Source organism: Xiphophorus couchianus, chromosome 9 (assembly GCF_001444195.1).
Source record: "Xiphophorus couchianus chromosome 9, X_couchianus-1.0, whole genome shotgun sequence".
Lineage (NCBI taxonomy): Eukaryota > Metazoa > Chordata > Actinopteri > Cyprinodontiformes > Poeciliidae > Xiphophorus > Xiphophorus couchianus.
Genome location: NC_040236.1, coordinates 32,771,719 through 32,786,484, shown reverse-complemented (window position 1 = coordinate 32,786,484; position 14,766 = coordinate 32,771,719). Strand labels below are relative to the sequence as shown.

Sequence of the window (14,766 nt, the reverse complement as noted above, 5' to 3'; positions counted from 1 at the left end):
AAGGTTGCTTTCCAACTTTCCACAGTACATTTTTTCACAGCAAAATGTCAAAGATCAAAATATTTCAGCAGCTTTTTTAACTCACAGTTGTCATTCATAAGGAATCGACTAAACAGTCAAGCTGGGGGAGGAATTTATGAGTTTTAAGCAGAAAATAAATTAATAATCCAAGTTTAACTGCTGTAGAGAAGTTTCTCTACATAAAATATACAATTGAAAAAAGAATATTCATTATTACATTTAAATTATATAATTTGCTCCGTTTGGAGAGATAGAGAAGTTCAGTCCTCCCAGGTTGGCAGAACCTCTGTGTGTGTTTACAGATCTATATTAGGAAACTGCTGAGCTGGAGAGGAGAACATCCTGAGTAACAACTGTCTTGATTATTTTGTTGTTTCTTAATTAGCATAAACACCAAATAAAATGCTGTGCATTTTTACAATGTTTTCTTTTTTACTGTACAAAGGCGTTTAGAGTCCTAAAACACTGCGGATAACAGGCTGCTGCTCTGCTTACCCTCAGTGTAACATAATTTGAAATATATTGTATAAATCAACTTTTACATTGCATATTAGGTGTTAACTGATTTAGTTAAGATGCTAGCTTTAAAGCATATGGATGTAATACACACATGGATGTAATACACATCTGAGATAGCGAAATAATCGAAATACACTGATGTGTGTCTTTAATAAGAATTTTAAGGTCAGTATAAAGACATGTTAAGGCCTCTTGCAGAAACACCCCAACTGCTGTGGGAATTTTATTTATCATTTTTAACTCTTGTGTTTGAGTTCATAGAGTTCCTCTGCAACACAATCATATCAAAGTTTATCTACCCAGATTAGTGGCAAGGTTTTACAATAATAAATATCCAGTGATGTGCAGTCCAGGTGTCAGTAAGGGTATCTGAATCCGGCTGTTTGGGAGCTGACTTACAGCTGCTGGGAGTCTGGTAATCAGTTAGATTTACTGTTGGCACAAAGACACAAACGGCTGAAGCTGCTTAGACAGTAAAATAATAAATTACAACAGTAACACCAGGCTACATCAAGACCCAGCCATGACGGACTGAACTGTGTAAAGACTACAGACTAGTTTTTGTTTTTTTTAAAAAAACCAAAAAACTTTGAATCCCAGAATGCACTGCATTTGTGATTATGTGACACCATAGATACTCATTTACTCTTATGTCCTTTCTTTCCTCTCACTAAATTGTATAAAATATGGTCAAATAATCTTTAAAACATGCTAAATTGTGTCTCCCATTGGTAAAAACTAAATGCGCTGCTAATGCTAAAGTAGCCATTTTTGATTCCGTGTGTTTACAACGTACCTGTTCCGTTTCTGACCAGTCATAGCTAACCTCTGGCGCTCATAAACAATTAATATTAGGACATAGGCTGCTTAAAAGAATATATGAAACCTAAAGGCGGTAAAACAGAGCCGAAGTGCTAGTTTTCTTTGCTGATGACTTGAGCCGCTAATTCAGGATGTGACGTCACCAAATCTGCCGTTCTTTCGCCATCTTGTGAGTACATAAATGTTTTGGCCACATTCTTTCCACCACTGTGGTCACCATGGTGCTCACTACTAACACAACACACACACACACACACACACACACACAAACACACACACCCCCACACACACAAAATCAATTGTCCAATAATAAGTTATTGATTTCCAATTCAGAATATTATGAATTCAAATAGTAAATAATGTTTTAATCTTCGTTTCTGCTCAGCATTGTGGACTGGTTGTTTTGAACACATTTATTAGTTTAAAGCCAATTTGGCCTCATCTCAAATTTTTTAAGACAAGCCTTGATTTTCAAACATTTATATTCAAATATAATTGCATCATATTTATTTATTTGTTCCTTTTTACTACTGCACTTGCACTTGTTAGCTTTTTTTATTCTTTTGTTTTTACTTAGTTCAGTTGAGTGTTACTAGCTCAATGAGTTTGTTGACCAAAGTATTTTAACTGGAAGTTGAAGTATTTATATTAATAAATTTATATATTTTGGTGAGAAGTTTATATTTTCTTTGCTCTTTGACAACATCAGTGCTGCATGTAATTCTTCTTCTGTTGCTATTTATTATCAAACCTTGCCATGCAGGCATTTATATAACAAACACTGAGACTAATTTGGTTATATTTCCTGATAATCACATAGAGCCCTAACAAGTTTAGTAAACAATTGCTTAGGACTATTTGTTATTTAAAACCAAACCAAAACCATTGTTGCACAACACAGTTAATTATTCAGCATCACTTTGAGGTTAATAAGCACATAAATCAGATTGTGTTTTTAGTTAACCACTCCAACGGGACTTTTTCGAGGGTTTCTGTAGAAGAGTTTGATCCCACTATGGAGACTATTCTGCTTTGGTTAGCAGCTACATGATGAGTAATGAACAGCCAGAGTCACTTTTAGCTGGAGAAACCATCATAAAATGATGAAGTAATACTTTGAAACAATTCAATTCCCTTCCTGGCTGTTTCACCCGTTCTATCTGGAGTTGTTGTGAGCTAATGTGTTTGACATCAGATATACAGATTTTTTCCTCGGTTCCACATAAAGTCACAAAGACGTGTCAAACCACCAAAACCAAAGCTGTAAATATTATCAGTGAGAAAACAAGAAGCTATTCATCCAAATCTTATTTTTTATTTTTACATAGAAAGGAGTGAGTTACAGATTTAGCAATGATCTTTGATTTAATATGAAAGGGGCTTATTTGACATATAAAAAATTAAAGTAAGTTTGATACATTTACGTCTTAGAGGCTCCTGTGGTAGATTTGTTTTTATTCATAGTTGGAAAAAATACAAAAATCTGTTTAAAATAATATGAAGAATCAGAGTCTGCTTATTTACACAAAGACAAAATATCACTTTGATTCTATTTTGCTTTCAATGTAGATACATTTTAATTATACATTTCTAAATTTGCAGGGTTAATAAAGAATAATTTTAAATTCTTTTAAGCAATGAGAGGTCAGACGTCTTGTAAATCACTTAAACGACTTTACAACACCACATAGGCACTGGTCCAACTTGATTTGTACGCCCTAGGATTTAATTAAAGTTTCATCTTCCACAGAAACTGGAGTCACAAGTAAATTTTATTTCCCCAATTGCGGTAAACTGGTTACAGCTGACATCAAGATAACATTTCTTAGAAATATAAATTACTGGAACTTCACAGCTTGAAATCCAGGAAAACATACGATCATTATTTCAACGGATTTGTTAAGGACCTACGAACTCTTCAGCCGAATAACAAGGTTCTGGTGACTTTCACAGTAGGTACATGTAGCAACATACACGTAGGCTACATGTCTGTCTTAGCTTGGAGATAAAAGCTACATTAGCTATGCTAATTTTTCTAGTTTGACAGTAGTACAGTACTTATTACAGTAAATCTAACTGATTTAGTATTATACAAAGGTGGGTAGAGTACTCAGAAATTGTGATCTAGTAATAGCTGTGATGTACTTATATTGTTTTTACATATGAACGATGGGGAAGCTAGCTTGTGGCTTGTTTCTTGTTGTCATAGTAACTCCATAGCGACTGCCTGCCAAGTTGGTTGTCGTTTACAAAGTTCACGGAAGTGTGACGTCATATGTGAAGTATGTCTTTCTACTCTAAATTACTCTTATTTATTATTTATTTACTTATATTATTATTTACTAGGTTAGCTTAGTTGCTTGGCTTTTCCTAAAAAACTTAAAGTATAATTTAAAATCAGACTGAGTGGATGCACAATGCGATATATCAAACAGAATTCCCAGGACTGGAACTGATTTTATTTTCTGCACCTCTTCTACCCCCATCGTACTTTAAGACTTCATATTTCCTTGGTATTCATCGTCGATCTGCTTCTCATCTTTACTTAATGCACTTCTGTTTATAAAGCATTCTCAATAAATCTCAAGACAAATAGATTCATTTCAGATCCAGTTAGACATTCAGTTTGATCCAGATTTAGTTTTAATCAGATTTACATGCAATTACAGACACTTAATCTCAGTTAGAATAAGCACATTTGCATAAAAGTACACTGGTGGATTATTGTTTCGAGCTGCTTAAACTCACAAATTCTTCCAAATTGTTCAAATAAATGCCTTCTTGCCTTTTTCCTGGTTCTGTTTTACATAACCTCGGTGTCACTCTGGATTCCTTTCTTCTTATTTCAAGACCCTAGAGAGATTTTCTTGACTCACTTCCAGGAAACAGAGGAGTTCATTAGTTCAGTTTTCCCTCCTAACTCTCTCAAATCCCCCAGACAACTCAAACACTGAAAACCCCGTTCCCTCATTCTGTCTGTAAAATAATAATATAAAAAACTAAGAAACCTTTAAAAATTAGAAGCTACTACATTAGCTGAAGCCGTAATTATCACACTTATTTATAGGGTGTTGTTTCTAAAGTTACAGATTGAGAAAAAGACATGCGAGTTTTCATTCTTTAGTCATTTTTTTAACATGTTGCTCATAAATATTATCATTCCAGACTAAACATTTAAGTTACAATCTACATACTTACTATACATACTACATAGTTAATTTTCAAGTTAAATATTTAGTTAGTAAGGTAAATATTTCGATCCGAATGAAATATTTAGACACAAATTATATATTTATTTTTGGAAAAAAATATTTAGTATGCTAAATATTTAGCTCAAAGTTTAACATTTAGTTCTGAAGTAAATATTTATTTGGTAAATTAAATATTAATTTTGGAACTAAATACTTAGTTAGCAAAATAAGTATTTATTTTGGACCCAAATATTTAGTTTGAAAACTAAATATATAGCTCAAACTTAAATATTTAAATACTTAATTTGGAGCCAAATATTTAGTTTGAAAACTAACAGAAACAAAATGTTTACGTCTGAGCTAAGATATTTAGTTCTCAAACTATTCAGTTTTGTATTCAAAATAAATATTTGGCTCCAAATGAAAGATTTATTTTGTTAAGTAAACATTAAACTCAGACTTACACATTTAGTTGGGAACTAAATATATACTTTTCAAACTGATATTTGTCAATGAAATAAAATATTTTGTAAAGATCTAAATATTTAGATTCACAGGTAAATATTTTGTTTTTAAACTAAGTATTTTGCTTGTAATATTTAATTTGTAAGCTAAATATTTAGCTGTGAAATAAATATTTAGGTTCAAACTCTGATATTTATAAATGTAGGTGAAAATATGTCTGAAAATGAACACCCATATTTTATTTCTCTGTGCCAGGCTAAATAAACCTAAATATCGCTGTTAGTTTCTTACAGTTATAAACGGGCCCCATACCTACTCGCTTAGCTAAACCCAGGTGGCCACTTACTTCTGTATATTTTTGCTATAAACAACGAGACCCAAACGAAACATCTGTATTTGCTGTTTTGATTCCTTCAGACATGTTTACAGCCAGGAACATATTTTACTAATTTACTTTCAGGGACAGGGCAAGATGTTATTCTGGGCTGGTTAGTCACACAGCAGACACAGATAATGCACTTCAGGAACACAGGCTATGTGCAGCCATTACAGAGAGCTATAAACTCCCATGATTCACAGCGAACAAAACAATATTCCAGTCAGTTTGGAGTTTCCCAGCCCTGGCATCACTCCGGTGTTTTACTTTGTCTTTTAAGGTCGGCTGCAGACAGAGATCCCCTCTCCGCTGCTGCTCAGTGTAAACACAAGTCCAGCTGTAATGAATGTCTAACTGTACCAGAACCTGCTGACGTCCCGAATGTCCCCGCCGCAGATCCCCGATGTTCCTGACGACCGTTTACAGTCAGGAACTTTTCAAATCTGAGCGCTTTGTTCTGCTTTTTGGAAACACCAAACACAAGAAGAAGCATGAACAGAAATGTTTACATCGATTAAACTTCCAGGATGATTCTTTAAAACGAACTGGAGAGAAAAGAGGTAGCATGTTCCAGAAAACATTCAAACTAGAACCAAGAGAAGATCCAGATGGGGTTGGTTTGCATTAAATTTAAATCCTGATCGCTTGGACGCTAATAGATACAACAGCGTACCGGGTCATTGTGGAAAGAATACAAAAAGGGGGAAAAATCCTGCTCAGAAATATTTAGATTAATCTCAGAAATGTTCTGAGATTTTTTTAGCTTCAAAAGTCAAACATTTTCAGAAAAAATATGAAATTTAGAGACCCGTTTAATCCCACCAGCAACAATTGTTGTAACTTCTGGGAGCTCTAAAAGAATTGTTTTGACTTTTGGTAGCTAATTGAAGTTTTAAAATAAAATAATAATGTGTCTACTCTAAGCAATATAAATTTCAAGTATCTGGTGTGAAAGGTCACATGACCAGACCTCTTTACTTCCTGCCTGTGACGCTGGAGGTCAATGTCTGTCACTAACCTGTACAAGAGGAAGTCAGTAAAATATTTAAATAAGCAAATATAAATAAAATATTTTGAACATATGTTCTTTCTAGTGTCTTCTACTGATATATAAAGAAAACTGTATCCTTTCATTCATACTAACATTTCCACCTGACTTTGCCTCAGTGATGAAATGACTAAATGAGGTCAAAGGTCGCTTGGCACATTGAGACAATGACATCTGCTGGATGTGGCATTGAATCTTTATGTATCTAAAATATTTCTGAAAACTCTTGTAACCATTCTTTGTTATAATAAATTATGCATGTCATAATTTTTCTTATTTTTATATGTATAAATAGGCCACATTTGGGTAATTTAGACTATAAAATGTACATTTTCACTAACATAACCAACATAAAATGTAATAATTCATAAATATCATATGATAGCAAGTTCCAAGGATTGAAATGCATGCATTTATTTTGCAGGAATTTTTTTAATTAAATGGGTTTAAATTTTCCAGAAAACAACATGGAAATTCAACTTTAGAAGCTGTAATTTCAAGATTTTTTTTAGAAAATCTAGAAATTAATCTCAGAAATTAGCTCAAATTTCAGAGTTTCAAAAATCAAAAATTTGCTAGGAAAAACTCACATTTTGGGATGTTTTTCTGGCATACCTGGATTCTACCAGATCATCGGTCCGATAGAACTGGACCTGATAGTCTAATCATGTCTTCACAACATTTAGGCTGTGAAACAACCTAAATGAGTTTTATCCACCTGGCCTGGGAGTAAAAAATCACCTCTGTGTAGAAAGGGTTGCAGATCTTTGACCCAGATTAAAGTTCTTCTGAATTTCCTGCTGTGTGGGTAGAGAAATGTTGCGTCTGTCAGAAAAAACTCACTCTAAATACCACACGTTCATGATGAAAGTTGGAGCGGAAAGACTGAGGCTTTTCCCATCCATCATGCGCCAGGCTGCTGGTTGGCTCAGCGCCAACCATCCGGGACATCCCGCTGTCTCAGCCCCGATATTAGCGCTCCCTTTGCGGATTACTGGACAGCAGAGCGGTTCGGACTCAGCAGATCTTCATCCTCCGGGAGGAAAAGAGGAAATGCGCTCCCAGTTCCCCGGCAGCTTCTGGCCCATTTTGGTTATGGAGACTCCAAACTTTACGCACGGATCCGCGCCCGACAACGAGTCTCTGCGCCAGCAGCGGTCAGGCAACTCGACTGAAATCGCGCTGCCGATCTTCATGTTCGCTGGCGGAGCCATCGGGAATCTGATCGCCATCCTGGTGCTCTCCGTGTCCAGACAGGAGAAGAAATCGTCCGCTTTCTTCTCACTAGTGCGCGGCCTGGCGGTGACGGACCTGCTGGGCACCTGCATGGCCAGCCCGCTCACCATCGCCAACTACCTGGACCACCAGGTGCTGCTGGACCCCAAGGTCTGCGAGTTTGACTCCTTCCTGCTGCTGTTTTTCGGCCTGACGGGACTCAGCATCATCGGCGCCATGGCGGCGGAGCGGTACCTGGCCATCTGCTGGCCCTACCGGCACCAGCGCTGGGGGGTGAACCGCCGCTCAGCGCAGAAGTTCCTGCTCTTCATCTACATCAGCCATATTCTATTCTGCTGCCTCCCTATGATGGGGGTGTCCAGGAGCGAGCTGCAGCCGCCCGGCACCTGGTGCTTCATCGACTGGAAGACCTCGGAGCCGCTGGCCGCCACCTACTCCGTGCTGTACGGGGCCGTGAGCCTGATGTTGATCCTCGGAACCATCGTGCTGAACCTGGCGGTGTGCGGGACGCTGCTGCTGATGCGCCGCAGAACCGCGCACCGGCCCTCAGCCAGAGCCAGCGTCAGGCAGAGGTGGAGGGCGCTGTCCTCGGCCGCGGAGACGCAGATGATGGCGGTGCTGGTGATGACCTCCGCCGTGGTTCTGGCCTGTTCGGCCCCGTTGGTGGTGAGTAGACCAGAAAACACCAATAGATCGCACCGGATCTGACTTTTATTCATTAAACGGACCTCAGACTGAACCACGTTTGGATCAAATAATCCAAGAGCGGAACAAAAACAAAAACAACAAAAATCAGACAGCTTGCAATCACCTCCGTTTGTTTGATTGTCACAATAAACCAAAACAAACTTAGAATGACGTATTAGGGTCACCGTAGAGAGAAAAAGGGAGTCAATTTCAGAAATGTTGAGATCTGAAATTTTCTCGAAAAAACGTACATTTCTAACCTCAAGAAGTTGTAAATTTGCAATAAAAAAAATCAGAAATTTTTAGATTAATCTCAAGGATTGTCTAGATAAAACTTAGAAATTTTAGTTTCAAATGTCAGAAGTTTGTGAAAAAATGTTAACCTGGCGGTGCAGGTTCAAGTTTTTCTAGAAATCTTTTAGAAAAAACTTGGAAGTTTCAAAATGCAAAAACGTTTTGACTTTTGAAACTAAAAAAATTCAAAGTTTTTTCTAGAAAATGTTTAAAATTGATTTCAAAACATTAGTTTCTTTTTCTACCAAAATTTCCCATTTCAAACACAGAAAGTTTCAAGTTTTTTCTACAAATCTTTTGAGATTAACATAACAATTTCTTAGACATTTTTCCTAACAGAAAATTCCAGAATTTTCTTTTGGACATTTTGTAGAAAACAACCTAATATTTATGAGCTTTAAAAGTCAAACATTTGCAGACAAGTTATGCAAAAAGTTTCTAGAAAAAACTTGAAAAGTCAAAAATTTGCTAGGAGACAGAAATTTGAGTTTTAATGTCAAATTTTATTTAAAAAAAGAACAATAAAATTCTGAGCTCCAAAAGTTTACAATTTGCAAGGAAAAACTCAAATTTGAGAGTAAGATCAGGAATTTTCTAGAAGAGTTTCCAAAGGTGAAAAGTTTTGACTTTTGAAACCCAGAAAGTTTTTTTTTTCTAGAAAATTTGAGGTTAATTAAAAAATTTCTGATTTTTTTTCTAACAAACATTTATTTTGGATGGCTTGGATGGCTCTGAATTTTTTGAATTTTAATGAAAGAAAGACGGAAGTTATTATTTTTGACCCTGGTACTACCTGCAAGTCCACTCCTGTGGATTTGGGTCCGCTATCACATTACGTAAAGCCATTTGTTACAAATTTGGGCTTTGTAATGGACGCAAATTTTAAGTTGGATAAACAAATCAGTGCCGTTGTGAAAACGAGCTTTTTCCATTTGAGGCGGCTTGCTAAGATTAGGAATATGGTACCAGTGGATTATTTTGAAATATTAATCCATGCTTTTATTACAACACGACTGGATTACTGTAACTCCTTATATGTGGGTGTCAGCCAGTCTTCTTTGTCCCGTCTTCAGCTGGTCCAGAATGCGGCTGCTCGGCTCTTAACTGGATCGCGGAAGAGAGAACATGTTACCCCGATTTTATATTCTCTGCACTGGCTGCCAGTACATTTCAGAGTGCATTTTAAGATTCTTTTATTTGTATTTAAATCTTTAAATGGCCTTGCTCCCTCCTATCTCTCTGAGCTGCTACATATACACTGTCCTCCTCGAGCTCTTAGATCAGCGAGCCAAATGAACCTGGAGGTGCCGAGGACTTCCAGGAGGCAGAGAGGAGACAGGGCGTTTGCTGTTGCAGCTCCCAAACTTTGGAATTCTTTACCTATGTTGGTAAAACAGGCCCCCTCTTTAGCAATTTTTAAATCTGCTCTTAAGACTTACCTTTTTCGGTTGGCCTTTGATTCAGTTTGAGATGCTGCTTTTCTGTATTTATCTGGATATGTTTATGTATTATATAGAGTGTTTTACGTCACTGCATTGTTGGTTTTGATGTGTTTTAATTTTGTTTTTATTTGTTTAATTTTGTGATTGTACAGCACTTTGGTCAGTGGTACTGTTTTAAAGTGCTATATAAATAAACTTGCCTTGCCTTGCCTTGCCTTGCCTATTTGCTTTTATTTATGACTATGAAACATTTCGAGATGATGATTTCTTTATAAGAACAAGAAAATTATGGACAACCCTGACATCCTCTTCATGAGACTGACTGGGTGTTTAAACAGAGTATCTTCAGTCAGAGGCTTGTTCAGATTCGCTGTAATACAGACAGCTACAGAGATCTTTCCTCTTAACTCTTTGAAGACTTTGAATTAATGACTTACAACAACATTTAATTTCCCTTTCTGATCAATAAAGTGTTTTTAAATTGGGCGTGATTAAACTCCTCATGATCAGAGTAGCACCAATCTGTTCCTGCGTTTCAGGTCCGTATTTTCGCCAACCGTTTCCAGAGCGATCAGAAGGCGGACCTGCGGGCGATCCGGATCGCCTCCCTGAATCCCATCCTGGATCCCTGGATCTACATCCTGCTGCGGCGCTCCCTGTTCCGCCGTCTGCTCAGCTGGTCCGGGCGGTGCGACAGCCCCGTCAGCGTCTCCCTGCCGTCGCCTCACAGCGACCCGCCGCTGTGCCCTGAAATCACCAAGGAGAACCACGTGTTTGCTCAGCTGATGTGCAACGCCAACATCATCACCCAGCTGCCCGCCTCCGTCCGGTTCCCGGCGTTCAGCTCCGACTTCCTGTGCCAGACTTGAAGTTCACCGAAGATGTTTGCTGCAGGGAAGCAGAGAGAAACTGCACAAATCCCCATGGCAACAGGACTAGCAGATATTATTTATTAGCTGAAAGATGAGCACAAAACTGAGCCTTTACTCTGTACCTGTCTGTGTTTTGTTTGTGCTGCCAATAGCCTTAATGCTACACAGCAAATTTTATTGTAAAATATCTGAGTCATTTGTTCCCATTACACTGCAAAAATCTTACCAAGTTTTTTACTATAAATATCTATACTTGAAAAAAACTTTTCAGCAAGAAATGGGAGCTTGTTTTAAATGAATAATTCTTTAATACTCATTTAAAAAGTACTGGTTACACAGGCAGATTATTCCACTTATAACATGGAAAAAGAATTATTATTATTATTATTATGTGCAAAAAATGTATAATACTGTCATCAGCATAAAAGGAAACCAAAGTCTAAAAAAGCAAACAGGGTGAATATAATTTCCAGGCTTGTTTACTGCAAAAACAAACATTTTCAAGTAATTTGGGTCCAGTTTGTAGTGTGAATATCCTACTACACTTGAAAAAAACTAACTTTTCAGAAAGAAATTAGAGCTTGTTGTAGTTTAATAATTCCTCAGTATTGATTAAAAAATAAGTTCCAGTTCTATTGGCAGATTATTTTACTTATAGCAAGACATTTTCCCCAAAATTATCTGCCAATGGAGCTAGTCCTTTTTCATGAAAATTAAGGAATTATTAACTTAAAACAAGCTCCTATATCTTTCGTGTAAGTTAGTTTTGTCTTATTTCAAGTGTAGAAACTAGGCTAAAAATGCTTGGTAAGATTGTGTGTTTTGCAGTGTAGGGCGTAAACAATCAATTATACATATTAGCTGAAAACAGAAGAACACTCTGAGGTAGGTGAGTCTTTATTTTATACCTGTCATTGGTTTTGTTGTGTGACTTAATGCTTCAGCTAGTTTTGTTGTAAAACAGTTTATGGGCATTAATAAGGTCTTTTTTTAAATCACAATGTTGACATATTTCACATAAGTTGCTTAAATGTCTCATTCAAACCGTGTATTTCTCTTTTTAGAGTCAAAAGATAAAAATTTATTTAATGCAAGATGTATATGGAGTTTGAAAAAATGCCTTTGAGTCAGATTAAATCTGAAAAATGACGTTTCTTGAGCCTGAGGAACAGTGGTGAGCAAAGCTAAAAAGCTAGCTGCGCTACACTATTTCATTTTGACATCATTTACATATTCATTAACCCCATTAGATATTGTGTATTTTTATATTTAATTCTCTACTCTCCATTTACTTGGCTGCCGTATGTTTATTTATTTAAATAAAGTATTAAATGTATGGACAGGAAATGGATTCGCTGTGTAAACAGACTTCAAAATAAAAGCATAAAACCGTCCAACTACTTAAATAATAATTAACAATTGATAAACTTCAAAACACATTTCAAACTTCATTCAGCTGAAAGTTTACAGAAACAGCCAACTAAATTTGCGCTTTGGAGTCTTTTCAGAAAAAAATAATTTAAGAAAAGTTTGGTTACTCTTACTGTTTTCAAAGTTAGCAAAAAACGCAAAAGCGTTGAGCTAAAGATTAGCTCCACTATTAGCATAAGTCTGGTCAGCACTGCAAACGTACAAAACTTGGGAAAATACTTTTATTAGAGACTAGGGAAGGTCGGATAAGTTTAAATAAACTATGAGAACAAATGAGAAATATGCGTCATTTTTTGTTTTTAAATCAAAGCCGATTCACCGTTTGGCTGTAAAATGTTTTGATTTCCTTTTTGTTACGTCCCATATTTAAAGGTGCATTAGAAATCTTTTTGCCTCGCATTTTACCATATCAGCGTTGGAAGGATTTTCTTCTGTCTTGTATCGTTACTCACATTTGAAACATGCCGATTTTCTGAAGCTCTGACCAAAACATGCTGCTGATGCCTGATGTTATTAAATATTCCTGCAGAAAGTAAATCTGCTCATGTTCAGCGTTGTTTGTTCTTCATCTCTGGAAAGGAAAAACTGTACGGAACAAATTTATAAATCGCTGAAAAAGGTGTGGAAACTGCTAAACATAATGAACATTTACAGAACAATTCATTAACCAATATGATCTATTTTCTAGTGCAAAAATCGTACTACTCTTCTAATAAGACAAAATTAAGTTATAAGTAACCTTTCATCAAGATATGAGCTTATTTTAAGTAAATATTTCCTTAATATTGATGAAGTACTTGTTCCACTGGCAGATTATTTCACGTATGATATGGGACTAAATGTCTTGTTATAGATTAACTTAATCTGCCAATGGAGCGAGTACTTTTCCATCAATATTAAGGAAATATGGACTTAAAACAAGCTCATATCTTGATGAAGTTACTTGTGGTTTTATCTTATTCAAAAATACTTTATTAATCCCACAGGGAAATTAAATGCTGTTGTAGTTCATTAATTTTTATTTCAAGTGGACTAATATTTGTGATAGGAAGTTTACCAAAAATACTTGGTAAGATTTTTTTGTTTTTTGCAGTGTAGCTCAAACATATCCCTTTATTTATATTTTCTAAACGTGAAGTTGAAGAATAATCCAATTAAAATACCAAAATTTCCACATAACTTTATATTTTGGTTCGTCTGATTATGTAATTTTTAAATATTAAATTATTGATAATTTGATTAGTTACTCAGTACTTGAGTAGACTTTTACCAAATAAAATTTTACTATTACTTTAGTAATGTCTTGGACAGCTACTTTTTACTTTTAATTGAGTACAATTTTTAGTTTCAAAAACATCTGGACTGTAACATCACTAATCAGCAGCTAGGTGATGGAGTTGCCTGTCACCTAGCAACCCCAGCTTGTTACCCAGCAATCCCAGCAGAGGTCCACCTTTTACCCAGGAACCCAAGCTGAGCTCCAGCACATTTGGTCAGCTGGTTTTACTGTTGTGTGTGCTGTACAATGGCTGCTGGAAAAGACAAATGTTTTGTTGTTGGCATACTATTCAGAAAACACTTGCTGCATCCTTGTTAGTTGTGCAGGAGGCTCCACTAATGCTTTTCAAAGATGTACGGTTGTATAATAAAACCAAGTACAGTGGACCCCCCCGTTTGCAGTTCAATATTTGCAGATTTCAGAATTCACGTCTAAGATTTTCTAAATAAAATGCAGCCTGGGAAGTCTTTGGCTAGTTTGGCTAAAAGTAATGACAGTTGACATACTTTTAGCCAATCCAGGAGCGCCTTTCATTTTCCTTGTCGCTGATTGGTTGAGCCAACCAGAGCTGAGATAAGTAAGGCTGTAGATGTTAGCTTCTGCGGTTGTGCTAACACCATTTCCACTGTAATGCATATTAAGGTACATTTGGTGTTTGACCTTTAAAAATCGACACTGATAAGCATTTTTAGAACAGGAATCAAATATTTAAAGATTTCAGCAATAGCCCCAGGGTGGAATATAAATCCAGTGTAAATGGAGATCGCTTGTTTCTGGCTGGAAGGCAGAGATGTTATGAGACTCTGTAACTGTTGTCACAATAACTGTTGGTTTATTTTCATCTTGTCACATTTACTGAAGGATTATAAACACGAATAAGAGCAGATGGTCAAAAGGACAATCTGAATCCTTCAAGTAGAAACTGTGTTTTATCTCTGAAAATCAGAAGAATGAAAAACAGACAGCTGCCATAACAGGAAGGCGTCTCCATGTTTATCCTGCTACCAAACCAGGGTATCGATTACACTGTGATTGATGATGAGATCAGTGCAGAGAAGTTCCTGAGCTTGGTCAAAGACCGCC

At 36.3% G+C, this 14,766-nt stretch overlaps 1 protein-coding gene across 1 annotated transcript; it reads left to right on the top strand.

The window, feature by feature from the left end:
* Window positions 1-7,063: 7,063 nt before the first annotated feature.
* On the top strand, window positions 7,064-11,645 carry LOC114150439 (prostaglandin E2 receptor EP4 subtype-like). Its single transcript, XM_028026834.1, has 2 exons — window positions 7,064-8,344; window positions 10,641-11,645. The coding sequence occupies exons 1-2, from the start codon at window positions 7,259-7,261 to the stop codon at window positions 10,968-10,970; spliced, it is 1,416 nt and encodes a 471-aa protein (XP_027882635.1). The 5' UTR covers window positions 7,064-7,258; the 3' UTR covers window positions 10,971-11,645.
* The last annotated feature ends 3,121 nt before the right edge of the window (window positions 11,646-14,766 follow it).

What these genes read in the sequence shown, in the direction of transcription:
- LOC114150439 (XM_028026834.1), top strand. Translation starts at nt 7,259, where the DNA reads ATGTTGCGTCTGTCAGAAAAAACTCACTCTAAATACCACACGTTCATG. An exon ending in CCTGTTCGGCCCCGTTGGTG is followed by an intron (nt 8,345 to 10,640) that starts GTGAGTAGACCA and finishes CCTGCGTTTCAG; the next exon opens with GTCCGTATTTTCGCCAACCG.